At 41.2% G+C, this 17,113-nt stretch overlaps 1 protein-coding gene and 1 long non-coding RNA gene across 10 annotated transcripts in view; both read right to left on the bottom strand.

Moving 5' to 3' along the window:
• Window positions 1-17,113, bottom strand: part of LOC132144948 (NACHT, LRR and PYD domains-containing protein 1b allele 2-like) — a 173,491-nt gene that overhangs the window by 37,386 nt on the left and 118,992 nt on the right. For 7 of the 9 annotated variants that reach the window (XM_059555545.1, XM_059555547.1, XM_059555553.1 and 4 more), the window contains one exon: window positions 12,128-12,301. The exons of the other annotated variants lie outside the window; for them this stretch is intronic. In XM_059555545.1, coding sequence (XP_059411528.1) covers window positions 12,128-12,301 — 174 coding nt within the window. The remainder of the gene's footprint in view (window positions 1-12,127; window positions 12,302-17,113) is intronic. 9 annotated transcript variants of the gene reach the window in all.
• On the bottom strand, window positions 9,569-11,007 carry LOC132144958 (uncharacterized). Its single transcript, XR_009434422.1, has 3 exons — window positions 10,626-11,007; window positions 10,339-10,412; window positions 9,569-10,225 (listed from the first exon to the last, which is right to left on the bottom strand). It is a non-coding gene; the product is annotated as an uncharacterized LOC132144958 (long non-coding RNA).

Genomic DNA, 17,113 nt, shown 5'->3' with positions numbered 1-17,113 from the left:
TTTTTCAGTGGAAAGCTTATAAAGAATGTATTTGCTAGATTTGTGTAAGCAGTACATATCAAAACATGAAGAATAAAAACGCAGTACATACCAGATTCGTCATAATAACGAGTCATTAACACATCCACAGCTGTAAATCCTGGTTTAGTTAAGAAGGTAAGGGTCGGCTGAACAACATCTCATGGAGCATGTTTAGTCCAACGAACCAATGACCTTGTAATATGGATGATAATTCCTTTGTTTACGTTTCAGTTCTTCAGGGACAGTATTGTTTGCATCCGTTATGGAATAACTCAAGCTCAGAAATTGCGTCTTGGAAGGAAAAAAACGCCATGGTTTTATAGCGTACAGTGTCACAAACAAAATGAGACGATCCACAAAAAAAAGTGAAAGATAAGTGGAAGATAGTTTATTTGAATTCTGCCACTCTCTCATGACGGCTCGTGACGTGCGCTCTGACGCACCTGTCAGCTGATGGAGGCGGAACTTAGTGATCGCCTTTTTTCTTTCTTTTTTGTTTAACAGTTTTTATATATGTGTGAGTGTGTTTTATGTTGAATGTTCGTGTATCTGCATGATTACCATCTGTTTGAGTGCAAATCAGCTCGCTATTACTGTGTAATCATGGCTATCAATGTAAACTCCATCTAAATGAATAGAGAGTGCTTTATTGACTTTATGGCTCATTTGTATTATTACCATCTCTATAGCTGGCCATCAGCACATCAGCACGTATTTTCATTGTAATTCATGCTAATGCTGCATTTCTAGCAATCTCATGATGTTCTGTAATTGGCATACAAAGATAAAATAATTTTTATTTATTAATTTTTTAATAATTTTTCTTACTCAAATTATTCTTTTTGTATTTTTCTAGAGGTCAAATAAATCACTTAAATGAATTCTAAGTTTCTGTCTAATGTTTTATAACTGAAAAAAATATGCAGTGATATGTTTAATGACTAAAATAGAACCCTTCAATACAGTTGGTAAATATTTTTTATGTTTGGGGGGTAGACATACTCTCAGAAAAATGGTTCCAGGAATCTAATTTTTCATGGTACCTTCTTCAGATTTGAAATAGAAACTCATGAGACATTTGACTTTCAACCCATTACTTTTCTAGATTGCTCCAGGACTGATTTAATGTATTTTTATATAAAAAATATTCAGTGTGGTAAAAAAGAATTACAAGGCACTTCAGTGTCTATAACTTTTAATATTTTTGAGCATTATCAACTCTGGTTGATACAAAGTACAGCCCAATGCGTCTTCTTTCCAAAGACACCACAATTATTTGTGTAACACACTGAAGTAAGGAACTGTTACAATTTTAAGTTAGGCAGTGCACTTTCAGCTGTGAGTCCCATAATGGGGGGTGCTGGCTAGCAGGTTAAAGGAGGTGAGTGGGGATCAGATCAAGTGGACAAGTAGTAGGATGATTGGACAGGATACGTTTTGGAAACGTCCGTCTCTGAGAGTGGAAAGAAGGAAAAGAGAGAGTGTGCATTAGTCGTTGTGAAGTTATCCTCAGTCTGCGGTGTGGCAAATTAGACACTGATGGTTCTTGTTGTATTTGTGAAGAAAACAGCAAAGTCGTCAGCTGTAAGAGTCGATGGAGGAGGTGGAGGCGGATTAAGAAGGGAAGAGAAAGTTTTGAAGAGTGTGCAAACGTCACCACATTTGTTAATTTTGTTGTGGTAGTATGATGTTTTAGCAGTGAAGACATTTGCAGAGAAGGAAGAGAGGAGAGACTGATACACACTGAGGTCGGTAGAATTTCTTGATTTGTGCCATTTCCTCTCTGCAGCCCTGAGTTTAGAGCGATGTTCACAGAGAACATCGGACAGCTGGGGGGCAGATGGGTTGGTGCGTGCTGGTCTTGATGACAGTGGGCAAAAGTTATCCAAGCGTGCACAAGAGTGCATTCACTGCATGAATCAGCAGTGGCATGCACAGACCTCCTGAGGGGCAGAAATGGTGTTACGAGGGCACAATTGCAGACAGGTTTAAAGACTGTATGGGTTTGTTCCTCCTCGTCTAGGGGTGGCGATATGATAGAAATTTAACAAATCTATTTTGCACGCTGTTTGAGCATCACCGCCAAACTAATTTCCCTATTATAAAGCCTTTTAAGGTAATAAAATAGGAAAAAGTATGGCGGATATTTAGGCCAAAGTGCATGGGTAAAGATAGAAATCTTTGTCATTATTTTATCTTTGTTATTAAAAAATGAGAACAAAGATACACATTACAAATACAGATATTATACCAATAAATAAAGTGTTTTATTTTCAGGTATAATAGGTGTATTTAGCAGGAGCATTAAAAAAATGTAATGAACAAATATAAAAATAAAGCACTATATAATTTTATTCCTACTAAAGCAACTGTATTAAAGTTTTTCAGTCAAGAGTATAGAGTGATTTTATTCTGTGTGTTTGGTGTTTTATTAATATTAAATGAATAATTTACCCCAAAATTAAAAGTGTTTTATTTTTTTATACCTTCATGTACTGTAATGATCGAAAGGAGACGAGGAAGCAAGTGCGAGTTATGAATATTTATTAATCAGTCAAACAAACAAATAACACGAAGACAGGAGGCTGGGTGAATCTTGCCGGTCTGGTAGCGATCCGGGAAGTAACGATGCTCACGGGTGATCCAGGGCGTGGTGGTGAGTTGGCAGCAGGAGAGCGTGACACAGGAACTGTGGTGGGAGAGCCGTGAAGGTGAGGGGTGAAGTCCGTGGATATAGAGGAGTGGATGGGGTTCCGAGACAAGACAATCCAGCGATGAGAAGAACATGAAACAGGAACGAGAGAAACAGGAAGTAACACTAGGGACTGCATACAACTCTCTGACAAACACAAGATGAAAGACAGGGCAATAATTAAGGAATGGGTAATGAATAGCAGCTGGTGATGATGAACAATTAACGGAGATGCCCACATGAAACAATCAGTGCTGACGCAAGACACACACTCACTCCACCCACATAGTGCATAACCCGAGGCCATGGTTTACCAACTGTGACAGTACCCTCCCCTCTAGGGACGCCTCCTGGAGTTCCCAGATGGCCCTACCTGTCAATTGTAATCATCAATCAGGGAGTGATCCAGTATGTCCCTAGCAGGTACCCAACTCCTCTCCTCCGGACCGTAACCCTCCCAGTCCACCAAGTACTGAAATCCTCTTCCCCTCTGCCTCGAGTCCAGAATACGGTTAACCGAATAGGTGGGTTCCCCATCTACGAGTCGCGGCGGTGGGGGAACCGGGGTGGGTGGGTTAATTCGTGAATAAAACACGGGCTTAATTTTGGATACATGGAAGATGGGATGAATCCTCCTGTACGCCGGAGGTACTTTGAGGCAGACTGTCACCAGACTAATGATCTTGGTGACAGGGAACGGGACAATAAATTTGGGAGCTAACTTATTAAAAACGGAACGGATCGGAATGTTGTTAGTAGAAAGCCACACTTTTTGACCCAAGACATATAGGGGAGGCTTCGACCGGTGGCGATCGGCCTTGGTGCGTGCCCTCACCTGGAGCAGAGTCTCGCAGGCTCTAGTCCAGGTGCGGTGGCACCGCTGGACAAAAGCGTGAGCCGAGGGGACCGCGACTTCAGATTCCAGACTAGGAAAAACAGGTGGCTGGTAACCTATGCTACACTTAAACGGAGAGAGGCACGTGGCTGACACTGGTAACGAGTAATGAGCGCACTCAACCACAGAGTTGTTGGCTCCAGGAAGAAGGATTTTGGAGACTAAACATCGCAACGTTCTCTCTAAATCTTGGTCGACCCGCTCAGACTGACCGTTGCTCTTTGGGTGATAACCTGAAGAAAGACTAACAGTCGCTCCTAACAATTTACAAAATTCTCTCCAAAATTTGGACACATATTGGGATCCCCTGTCAGAAACCACGTCTACCGGGAGGCCATGTAACCGAAAGACGTGATCAATAACAGTGACCGCTGTCTCCTTGGCTGAAGGTAATTTGGGCAAGGGAATGAAATGTGCTGCCTTCGAGAATCGGTCCACTACGGTCAAAACGACCATCATGCCATTAGAGGGCGGGAGGGTGGTAACAAAATCTAGAGTGATGTGGGACCAGGGTATCGAAGGGACAGACAGCGGTTGAAGAAGCCCATCTGGAGGTCGGTTAAATGGCTTACCACTTGCGCAAACTGAGCAGGCCAAATCAAAATTGTGAACGTCGCGAGCCATCAGTGGCCACCAGAATCATTGCTTTACTAAGCACTTGGTGCGGCTTATCCCTGGATGACAAGCTACATTAGAACAGTGACCCCACTTGAATAACATCAGAACGTAACTCCTCCCGAACAAACAACCGATTCGGTGGGCACCCGGGTGGAGGCGTTACCCCTTCTAAGGCCATCTTGACCTTCGATTCGACCTCCCATATGAGTGATGAGATGACTATACTCTCAGGTAAGATACACTCTGGAGTCACCGGGCGTTTGGAAGGATCAAAAAAACGTGACAAAGAATCTGGTTTGACGTTTTTGGAACCCGGTCAGTATGATAGGGAAAAATCAAAGCGGCCGAAAAAAAGTACCCACTGAGCCTGCCTGGAGTTGAGTCTTTTGGCAGTTCTAATATATTCTAGGTTCTTATGATCGGTCCAGATGATGAAAGGTACCCCCGACCCCTCCAACCAATGACACCACTCCTCCAATGCTAATTTGACGGCCAACAACTCTATGTTACGAATGTCATAATTACGTTCGGGAGGAGATAAACGATGAGAAAAAAATGCGCACGCATGCATCTTGTCGTCTGAGGCAGTACGTTGGAAAAGAGCTGCACCTACTCCTACCTCTGATGCGTCGACCTCCACCACGAACTGACGTGTGGGATCAGGGGCTACTAGGATGGGAGCCAAAACGAAGCAGCTCTTGAGGTTGGAAAATACAGTTTCAGCTGTATTAGACCACCTGAACTCAGTACTGGGGGAGGTCAAGGCGTTCATAGGTGAGACTAGTTGGCTGAAATTGCGAATAAAACACAGATAAAATTTGGTGAACCCCAGAAACCTGCTGTAGGGCCTTACGGGAATCTGGACTTGGCCAATCTATCACAGCCTTAAATTTGTCAGGAAACATACGCATTCCCTCAGACGAGAAGATGTACCCTAGGAAGGGAACAGACTGTGCATGGAATACCCATTTCTCCGCCTTGACAAACAGCCCATTCTCTAGTAATCCCTGGAGCACTCATCTGACGTGTTGCATGTGTTCCTGGAGAGATGAGGAAAAAATCAGTATGTCATCCAGGTAAACATATATAAACTGATCTAACATGTCTCTCAACACGTCATTCACGAGTGCTTGGAAAACCCCTGGCGAGTTGGAGAGCCCGAACGGCATCACCAAGTATTCAAAGTGCCCTCTAGGGGTGTTAATGGTGGTTTTCCACTCATCCCTCTTCCTGATGCAGACCAAATGGTAAGCGTTTTGTGAAGACGGATGCTCCCTGTAACCTCTCGAATGCTGAAGACATCAACGGCAAATGATAGGTATTCTTTACCGTGATGTTGTTCAGCTCTCGGTAATCAATACAAGGTCGCAGGGAACCATCCTTCTTACCAACAAAAAAGAATCCCGCCCCCGCTGGAGAAGAGGAAGGGCGGATGAACCTTGATGCCAGAGAATCAGAAAAATATTTCTCCACGGCCTCCCTCTCCGGAATGGAAAGAGAGTAAAGTTTGCCTTTAAGCGGGGACTTACCTTGAACTAACTCTATGGCACAGTCATAGGGACGATGCGGAGGGAGAGAAGCAGCCCGGGACTTACTAAACACTTCCTTCAGGTCCAGGTACTCTGCGGGTACATTTGACAAAACATTAGTCTCCTCCTGTTAGACAGAAACAGACATAGCAGGACAAGCAGAAACCAGACAAGACTCATGACAACGTTCACAAGGTGATAGTGTTGGAACCCCAATCCACTCGTGGGTGGTACTTGACCAGCCAGGGATGACCTAATACGATGGGTGCCACCGGGGAGTCCATGAGGAGAAGGGATAACGTTTCAGTGTGCTTGCCGGAGGTGAGGAGTCATGGGTCCTCTTGTGTGGGTGACGGGCAGCAGTTCCTGGCCATTGAGTGCGCTGACATTTATCTGACGAGACAGGGGAAGGATGGGATGGTTCAGGGGATGTGCAAGGCTAGTGTCAATGAAATTACCTTCGGCTCCTGAGTCCAGAAGGGCGTGACAGGTGTGAGTGTTGTTGCCCCAACGCAGTTTCACTGGAAGGAGAGTAAATGATGTAGAGGAATTCCCAGCGGAGATCCCACCCGATAGTAGCCTCAAATTTACTACGGGGCTGACTCTTTTACCGGACATGTGCGCAGAAGATGTTCAGAGCCACCGCAGTAGAGACACAGTCCTCGGGACCTCCGCCTCTCTCTCTCCTCCCGGGAAAGTTGAACTCTACCCACCTGCATGGGTTCGTGATCAATGACGGGACGGACCATGTTCTCTCGACTCGAATTACCACTCTCCGGGATACCGAGAGTGCGTGTGTGACTGGTCTGCGCCCCCAGGCCAAGTCGATGAGCCCGTTGAGGCTGGTTGGCAACTCGAGGAGGTAGATCTCCTTGTGAACACGGTCAGCCAACCCATGCAGGAATCTATTACACTGCGCTTCCTCATTCCACTTGCTAACAGCCACCAAGGTGCGAAACTTGATGGAATAGTCAGCCACGGAGAGATTTCCTTGCTTGAGATCCGCAAGCTCACGGGCCGCCTCGAACACCCTCTTCATCTCCTCAGAGAGGGAGTGGAACGAGGTGCAGCATGGGTTGTGGTTCTCCCACACCACCATTGCCCACAGAGCGGCCCTACCGGAGAGTAGTGTTAGGACAAACGCCACCTTGGACTCCTCCGTCTCAAAGGTGCGAGACTGTAGGGAAAAATGCATGGAACACTTAGTCAAGAATGTTCTGCAGTAATTAGGCTCACCAGAGTAACTCTCCGGCACCGGAAGACAAGGAACGGACGGTGCGGGTGGCGCAGCGGGATAGGTCAGCTGATGGATTTGCTGGGAGAGATCAGACACCTGTGTCACCAGCGCATGGACCGCACATCCGGTGTTGACTATGCTCTCCTGCTGCTGATCCATGCTGGTGACACTGTGGTGAATAAAGTCCATGAAAGAAGTGGAACTCACTGCTTCCATGTTGGGTCAGAGTGTTCTGTAATGATCGAAAGGAGATGAGGAAGCAAGTGCGAGTTATGAATATTTATTAAACAGTCAAACAAACAAATAACATGAAGACAGGAGGCTGGGTGAATCTTGCAGGTCTGGTGAGGGGTGAAGTCCGTGGATGTAAAGGAGTGGATGGGGTTCTGAGACAAGACAATCTTTTCCTTCTTCTGCTAAGCATAAACACTATTTTGATGAAGGTGAAAAACCAAACAGTTGCTTGTCCACGGTGACATCTATTCTGTGACATCCATACTCTCCCTTTAAGACCTGCATGCATCTACAGACAGTCATCCGTTTCTTTCAGTTTTTTACTTTCTTTACATAAGCCTTGCATTTTTTGATAGTATTAGCACAAAACATAACTTAGTTCAGTAACCAGGTACAGTTTTTCTTTTTCATACCGCGCTTTGAATGTACTCAGAAAAAACGCACGTCAGAAAAGCACACAAATTAAAAATTAAAAAAACAGTAAGGCTTTAAAGCGGAGGGAAAAAAAAATACAAAATTGTGAATATGTGCAGTGTCCCTTGAGAGTAACTCTACTGCTGAGTTAACACTGCAGTTAATGTATTTCACAGTATATTAATTCTGTGTCGGAAGACCTGCAGCTGATATAATGTGTGCTAAGGCACAGTACAATGATATTTCTTCAAAAGCAGATCGTGGAGACATTTTTATTGTCCACAATCAATATATGTTAATATCCTACCCTTGGCAGAAATCGCGGACCGGGGGCAGACCGGACCACAAGGGCACTTTAGCGTCGCACCTCAAAGGGGCAGGGGCTTGAGCACCAGCACCCATGCACAACCCCAACCCCCAGCCCCCATGCACGCCACTGTGAATAATTTGTTATAATTTGCAGAAAATGTTATATCTATTTCATTTTATATAGTTAATACATCACACAAAGAGTGACGTTATTTTCTCCAAACGTCAGCATGATTACAAATGTAATAATGATTTTATACAACAGTTCATTAAAAAAAGAAGTTAATATTAAGAGACTTACGTTTTAGATGCCATATTTTCTTTTTTTCCTCTATTTCTCCAACAAAAATAATTTCAAACAGAGCCAAAGTGCTGTTTTGCATCTCTGATTAACAGGACAGTGTTTCGATCCTGAATGAATCAATTGTTTAAATGATTTGGTTCAGTCGTAATGACTCCTTTAACAGTGGCTGTGTCCGAAATCACATACTTAACGAGTAGGTACTTAATTTCAATAAGTACTTACTTAACGAGCGCTAAAAGAGTACGTACTCTACAGCCAAATCTCGTTGAGTATGAATGCCGTCCGCCATGTTTACACTATCATGTGACCTATGACGTTATAACAAGTGCAACAACTTCAAATATATGACTGACTGCTACAGGTTTAATATTTACTATCTAAATATTTTGATTTTGATGCAATTTGCTCCTTTTTGAATACACAAATGCCCTTTTATTGTTATTGTAGTTTAACCAATATATTTGTGTTGTTCTTATGTTTTAACTCTATTGAAATGACCCCCTTAATCCTTGAAGATTAAACCCTTCATAGCATCAATAACTCCACAACCCTACCTCTTACGGTTTTCCTCAGCTTTTGCACTATTTGTAATATCTGCACAAATAAGACGTTGATCAGCTGCTTGAAGATCTCGCCTTTGGAGAAGAATGTTGATTTTACACTTGAAAAATGTAAGTATTACTACTTAGAAATTAAGATTACCTCAGAAAGCATTTCTAGCCCACCCCAACAGTTATCAACAATAATAATGATAAATGGTGACTAATAATTATATATATTTTTTGTAAAACAAATTGTTATTCGTTTTTTTTTCATATCTATGCATGACTTCACACTAGACAAATGCAGCCAAGATGAATACATCTAAATATTCAGTCAAGTAATGAATGAATGCATGTGTTCATGAAACAATTAGGCTATATTTTATTTACTGACAAACAACAGGAGACATGAATAAACAAGTAAAATAATAAATTAAAGTAACCGTCACAATAAATAAAATACAAGTCAACAACAAATGAAACAAAACTTTATTCAGACATTGTTATGTTTTTGAATGTTTACAGACGGTGAAACCACATACGTCCATCACGTCCCTCACTGCTGCAGTCAGACTGAATCTGATCATGATGAAAGAGGGACATCGAGTCTTTGTCTGAGTGCACAGAGAGGATGAGGAAGACCATGACGAAGACCCTCTACCACACAACCCTGAACAAGAGCAGGAGAACATGTGCGGGACAATCTGACTGCTGCTGTGTCTGATCCAAACATTTGTGTTTGCTCACCATGAGCATGAAGCTTTTTTTTCAATGTTCTACTATAATATTAATGCATGCATACATTTAATACAGTTTCTTTTTGGGGTTTTAAAGGGTCAGTTCATTTAAACGTATAAATTCAGTCATTAATGACTTGCCTTCATTCTGTTCAATCCTTTGTCCAAACACAAAAGGTGATTTTGGTCAGGTTTCTCCTGCTGGTTTGTGTTCATACAGTATCGGTCAATGGAGTCTGACTTTCAGAATCTTCATGACATTAATTGAAGATACTTTAGAAACTTCTGAAACTCATGTTTTATTGACTGATGTTGTATGAACAGAAACCAGCAGAACAAACTTGACCAAAATCACATCCTCAGTGTCTTTTGGTCTTTCTCTAGATGTTCTCACTGGCTCTGGGGTCACTGAAGATGAAGAGACCACATAAACATCTGGTCCTGATGAGAAAACAAGAGGAGATGCAGTGATGGAGCATTTCACCCATGGCACTCCATCTTCTCCATCCTCAGTGCACACAGCAGTCTGCAGACATTTCCGATCCTGCAAAGATGCACAAACACAAAAGCAGTCATTTTAACAGCACAGTGTCATTTCACTTCTGTATTAGAAGTAACAGAATGATCTTACTTTATGTTGGTTTCAGGTTTTTTTCCACAGATGCTGCTGTCACCTGCTCCACCACAAAAGATCTGCATCAAATGTACAGCAATCAAGAATCAGAAAAGTGCTGTAATAACTGTTTATTAATAAACTACAACTTAAGATTTGAAAGATGTTTTATTGATGACTGTAGTGTCCTCACTGAGAGTCTTTGATGGCAGCATTCCTTCATCAGTCACTCTTCACCAGATAAACACACGAGTGTCTCATCTGTCCCTGTAACATCCAGACAAGAGTCAGTCTCCTCTGTGATATATGTTCACTTTACATAATAAAACATGTTTTGTTGTTGTTGTTTTTTATTACAGATATACTATAATGTTACTGGCTAGCGTCTTTACACCTTAACAAATCAACAGTTTGCTCTACAGTAGCTCAACAAATACGATTTTATCACATGGGAACGGTGTTTTGTTTTATAATACTCACCTTTGTAAACACCCTCTACGCTGCTCTCCTTCACGTTCGTTGACGATTTATCCCTTTCGCGTGGCATTCTGTGATTGAAAAGTATCCATCGATGAACCCTTCAGAATCTTCGCTGAAGCAGTAGGACATCTGGGGATTTCTCGCCTACTGTTTTATGGTTCAAGGTTTCGAACGTACTTCTTTCTTCGCATACTCTTTTTCCCTACTATATAGTAGGTGAGTAGGCATATTAGAACGCAAATTAAGTATACGTACAACTGAATCTCGCGAGAGTTATTGCAATTCTCGACTACTCTTTTATGAACGCAAAAGATTCAAACATACTAATTGGTTGCATACTGCTATTTCCATACTACATAGTAGAGAAGTATGCGATTTCGGACGCAGCAAGTGACTCGCTGCCACCAGCTGGCGGTTTTAATTGCACATTTAAGATACATTTTTATTTTTAAAATAATTTTAGAAAATCCGTTTTCAGTGTTTTATGTATCAATGTATCTAAATGCCACTTCAGATGCAGCTGAAGATTTCAGATCAGTTTTGTCGATACTGATTTCATTTGCTTGCTAACAGCCCAAATTAAAAAAATTTGACTCAAAAAAAAAATGGTACATATTTTTAGAAAAAAAAATGGCTTAAAGGTAAAAATGCCCATAAAACTTGAAATGATTAATTTATATCACTGCTGTCAACTATCACACCGAATATGAAGAATATTAAAAAATTCAGGAGTCAGCTGTCCACGACAATCCCTAAGAAGTCAGCACAATAACACACTCATCAATGTATCTTCTAATTATCAATATCGATAAAATCTCAGAAAATTAGCGAGATATAATTTTTTGTTTATATCAATATAATTATTAATACATTTGACTCATCAGTTTCCTTAAAAGTGGTTGAAAGGCTGAAATGTAAAATTTATCATTTTATAAAACGTTTTGTTTTTGTGAAAACTTGTATCTGAACTGTAAATTATGGTTTTTATTAGACATTGCTCTACCCCACTCATATGGTATTTATTTTATTTGTGCAGGTCTTAAACAGGTCTTAAAAAGTCTTAAATTTGAGCTTAAAAATCCTGCAGAAACTCTTTTAAATTAACCAATAAATTATTTTGGCAACAAAACTTTGGGCAAACATATTTATTTAATGTAATGGAGAAATCAACTACACTGACAGCTACTCAATGACTGCTCTGACAAACACAGCACAATCTCTCTGTTCAGACCTGCTTCTACATGTGTTTAGAGGGGTTAGTTTCAATATCATAGAAAATGTCAAAACTGATTAATTCTTAGATCATCGACTCAACCTATAATATCATAAGTATTTTAAAATTGTGTCAAACTTTGGAAAGAATGTAATGAAGATTAAAACAGCATTCTTTTAAATTTACTGAGAGGAAACTTTCTTTATGGCACAGTTTTGGTTTTAATTTAGTTTATAACCAAGAAAGGCACAAAATTTAGGAGGATACTGACAGATTTATATAATCTTACCAGAGTTTCTCCAGTTTACAGCGAGGATCCTTCAGTCCATGAGAGAGCAGCTTCACTCCTGATGCTCCTAGTTTATTAAATGACAGATTCAGTTCTCTCAGGTGTGAGGGGTTTGATCTCAGAGCTGAAGCCAGAGCAGCACAACCTTCATCAGTGACTCCACAATCCCTCAAACTGTAAAGAACAATGACACTATTCAGTCTCTCAGTTTAGGATCTACAGCTCAGATCAGCAGCAACTTCACAATCAGAAAGAAACCACTACACTATTAACAGATCCAGTCTAAAGCCTTGGCAACTTTTATAAATTTTTATTCTAAAGACAAAAAAAGTGAGTATAAACCAGGATTTAGGTGAAAGATGATAGTCTCAGTTATTGTTAGTCAGATGCACTGAATTGTGATTGTGGCTCAGATGAAATCTTCTTAAACTGTTCTCCTTTTTACACTTCACATTTAAATGCATTCAAACTTTATTATGTTGAGCCAAAACCCACAGAATACGAATGATATCTCATCCATTCAATTCCTTCCCTGCTCACTCATGAGTAGACTCCTTTATTCAATCATATTGGTGCATCACACTCACGCTCCTGCTAAAGTGATGTAGAGTGATGAAATAAGAGAACTGGGTCTACATGAAATCAGAACACAAGGGTCACAGAAGATCTGTGTCTGTAAATGTGGTAACTAAATGGTCATACAGTGAGAATAATAAAGGAACAGCGTTCCTCAGGAAGTTCCTGTGATCTGGTTTGTCCACATGGATCTCTAGTGGAAGGTCTAGCTATTGTTTGTAACGTCTTGGTTACATAAGTAAACCTTGTTCCCTGATGGAGGGAATGGAGACGTTATGTCGAACGACATATGGGGTCTCACTTGGGAGGCCAATCATCTCTGAGTTTAAGAGAAAACGCCAATGAAAATGGGTTGGTGGATTTAACATACCTGAGCCACTCCCCCTACCTACGGGTATAAATAGGTGACAGGAGCATTCACTCATTAAGGTTTTATGCTGAGGAGCCGAGAACATGTCCCGGCAACAGCGAATGGTTCAAGGATCTGGCATGGGGACATAACGTTTCTGTTCCCTCCATCAGGGAACGAGGGTTACGTATGTAACCGAGACATTCCCTATCAGTCGGTCACTATGAGTTACAGTATGTTGAACGACACATGGGGTCCTATGGAAAACGCCACAACTTAAATTCAGACAGGAACCACTTTGGCGAGTTACTTGAGTTTACTTTGGCGGTATGGTTCCTTATTGGGGTTCTTGCTCCCGAAATAACTGAACATACAAGAGCTTTAAACATTAACTCCCCAAACATAATGAGAGGTATTACTGCCTGAGAAGAACCCCCCAAAACCAACCTTGTTCTATTCCTGCAAAAGAGATAAGACAATGTTATTGAGATATTCTTAATATAGCCTGGCTAGCACAGGGGTATTCTCCCCTCTAATTGTCCTTGTTCCATTCCTGCAAAAGAGAAAGATAATGTTATTGAGATGTCTTTAATGCAACCTATGGCTAGGAGAGGGGTATTCGAGGGAGAGAATAGCAGTCCCCTTTTAATTTACGTAGCAGGGGTGTTCAACCCCTGCTGAAGGATGAACAGCAGTCCCCTGCAGCTATGCAGTGAAAGGATGTTTTCTCCAGCTGGAGAAAACAGCAGTCCCTTTCTTTGAGGGGTGTTCGTCCCTCACTTGAGGGATAGAGCAGCAGTCCCCCATGGTTATAGCAGCAAAGGGTGATCTTCCTGGCGGGAGAAAACAGCAGTACCTTTTTTTTTCAATGCAGCAAGGGTGTTCTCTCCAGCTGGAAAAAAAACAGCAGTCCCTTTTTCTTTTTGAGGGGTGTTCGTCCCTCACTTGAAGGATAGAACTGCAGTCCCCTGTAGTTAGCAGCAAGGGTTAAATGTTTTTTTTCTCCTTCTCTTTCATTTTCTTCTCCATCTCCCATCTTCTACATCTTCTCCATCTCCTTCTTCTCATTCTCCATCTCCTTCTCATCCTCCTCCTCATTCTTCTCATCCTCCTCCTCATTATCCATCTCCTTCACCATTCCTTCTTATCATTCTCCTTCTTATTCTTCTCATCCTCCTCCTCATTCTCCTCCTTCTCCTTGTGGTCGGTGGCGTATTATTTGATTTATTTATTTGTTAAATGTACGTTTGTACGAAATATCCACTTGGTTATCACCAAAACTTCTATATTTAGCTGTAGATCATGCTGTAGACCATTACTCTGCCTCAGAAGCCTGTCCAAAATCGGTTCATGAAGAGAAACAGACATGTCAGCCGGACACTCTGCTCCTGTTAATGGCACTCACATGGTGCTTGCATACTTATCACGGATGAAGTAAATAAACTGCAGATTTGTCAAATAAGCAGAAGTTTCAGAACGTTTTTGTGAGCACAGATACTTTTATACTGCTTAATACGGCGCCATATATTTCAAGAATAAAAGTTCAACATGATCATATGCTGTTTAAATGCTTATACAGAGGGGTATATACGCTTTGATCTGTGAAGTGAAGTGAAGTGACATTCAGCCAAGTATGGTGATCCATACTCAGAATTTGTGCTCTGCATTTAACCCATCCGAAATGCACACACACAGAGCAGTGAACACACACACACACACTGTGAGCACACACCCGGAGCAGTGGGCAGCCATTTATGCTGCGGCGCCCGGGGAGCAGTTGGGGGTTCGATGCCTTGCTCAAGGGCACCTAAGTCGTGGTATTGAAGGTGGAGAGAGAACTGTACATGCACTCCCCCCACCCACAATTCCTGCCGGCCCGGGACTCGAACTCACAACCTTTCGATTGGGAGTCCGACTCTCTAACCATTAGGCCACGACTTCCCCCATTCTGTATAGTATGATAAACGTGACTTAATACAACAGTGCGACTACATTAAAAGGCTTTAACCTTTCTAAAAACACAGATTTGTGGCCATTATTGGAACTGAAAATGTTGAATAAACCCTGAAACACATGTGATTGTTGTCATGGGTGAATCTGGGCAATCGTGAACAGCTGTGTCGTCATCAGCGCTCCTGCAGTCACTCTGGAGAAACTGCGGCGGCTGAGTCAGCCGGCTGCTCTTGAAACACTCTTGCGGTACATTGATGCCACACGTGACGGTCATGTGGCGTCGGCGCAATCTCAAGTCGGACAATATTTCTAACCGGTATGCACTGCTTCAAGTCAGATTGCGATCAGTTTGCACAGTGCTGTGTGAAGTTGAACGCACCTAATGCCTGATACTCGGATCGGATGCAGCAAGTACTTCTCACTAGTGATTCCCCATGGTTTTAGAGGATGGTTAGTCCTCGTCGACCCCTGTTGTTCAGAGAATGGTACACCATGGTTCTTACGCCTTCGAATAAATTCCAAACACTTCGAAAGACATTTCAATTTATAGCACTTTACGACTGGGTAAATTACCTTTTTGCATACATACTCTTACCTTAGTTAAGCACATGCACAGATACCCCACGGACACCCTTACTTGTAAATCGTTTGGATTTTGAGGCGCATTAGCAATTTTTATTGTTCTAAACAAAATCATCAAATTGCCAGCAGGCAGCACATTTGGACCGGTACAACTGTTTGATGAACATCCTGACATTTATTTGATGTTCTTAGATTTTTGTCACAATGACGATTAATGTTTTTTGGGGGAATGACACGTCATATTCATACGTCCTTCAATAGGTGATTTTAGTAGCACAAACAAGATGGTTAATCCATTCGGGATTTAACGTACAGAACGTGCAACAAACATTCCTGATTAATGACTTATGATTCCACTGCATCTCGCGGACTACGCCACAAAATAATTATTCTTTACATCGTTTCCGCAGTTCCCGCAGTCCAGTGAACGCATGATCTGAACACAACTGTAGCATTCAATGCCATGTGTGATTAATTATAATGCCAATAATACCCACCCTGATGCTGGGGAACCCTGCATAAGATTGTATGCATTGCCATCTTAGAATGTAGTTTAACAGAGCAGGGAAATTTTTTTACCTTATATGCTCAAAAGGAACGCTCTCCCATGGAAAACAAACCAAGCAGACTTTTTTCTCTTTTATCGGAGGGCTCGTGTTAATGGAGCACTCTACAGCCACAGGCGCAGACTGGAGCGGAGCTGCTTATATAATGAAACCATGTTTACCCATCCAGTAAAGAAGCAATATTAACCTGTAAGCCAGCACCCCCCATTATGGGACTCACAGTTGAAAGTGCTCTACCAAACTTATAATTGTAACAGTTTCCTACTTCAGTGTGTTACAAACATAATTTTGGTGTCTTTGGAAAGAAGACACTTTGGGCTTTACTTTTTATCAACCAGATTTGATAATGCTCAAAAATATTAAAAGTTATAGACACTGAAGTGCCTTGAAATTTTTTTACCACACTTAAATATTTTATTTTATTTTATATACAAATACATGAAATGAGTCCTGTAGCAATCTAGAAAAGTAATGGGTTGAAAGCCACATGTTTCATGAGTTTTTATTTCAAATATGAATAAGATATTCAAATATCAATACAAATATTTTTCTGAGACTATGTCTAGACCCCCACCCCCAAATTTAAGAAAATAATTTCCCAATAGTATTGAAGGGTTCTACAAACAATTTAGTCAGTAAACATACCACTGCATAGTTTTTTTTCAAATATAAAACACTAGACTTATTTTATTTATTTTATTGATTTATTTGAACACTAGAAAAATACAATAAGAACAATTTGAGTTAGAAAAATAAGAATTACAGTATATACAAAAATATACAATTACAGAAAATCCTGAGATTGCTAGAAATGCAGCATTTACAATGAATTACGATGCAAATAAGTACTGATGTGCTGATGGCCACTTATACAAATGGTAATAACACAAATGTGCCATAAAGTAAATAATCAACTCTCTCTATTCACATAGACGCGTTCACTTTGATAGCCGTGATCAT

The sequence above is a fragment of the Carassius carassius genome, chromosome 8, assembly GCF_963082965.1.
Source record: "Carassius carassius chromosome 8, fCarCar2.1, whole genome shotgun sequence".
Lineage (NCBI taxonomy): Eukaryota > Metazoa > Chordata > Actinopteri > Cypriniformes > Cyprinidae > Carassius > Carassius carassius.
The sequence above is the reverse complement of the archived record's forward strand: the minus strand, read 5'-3'. Positions and strand labels throughout refer to the sequence as shown.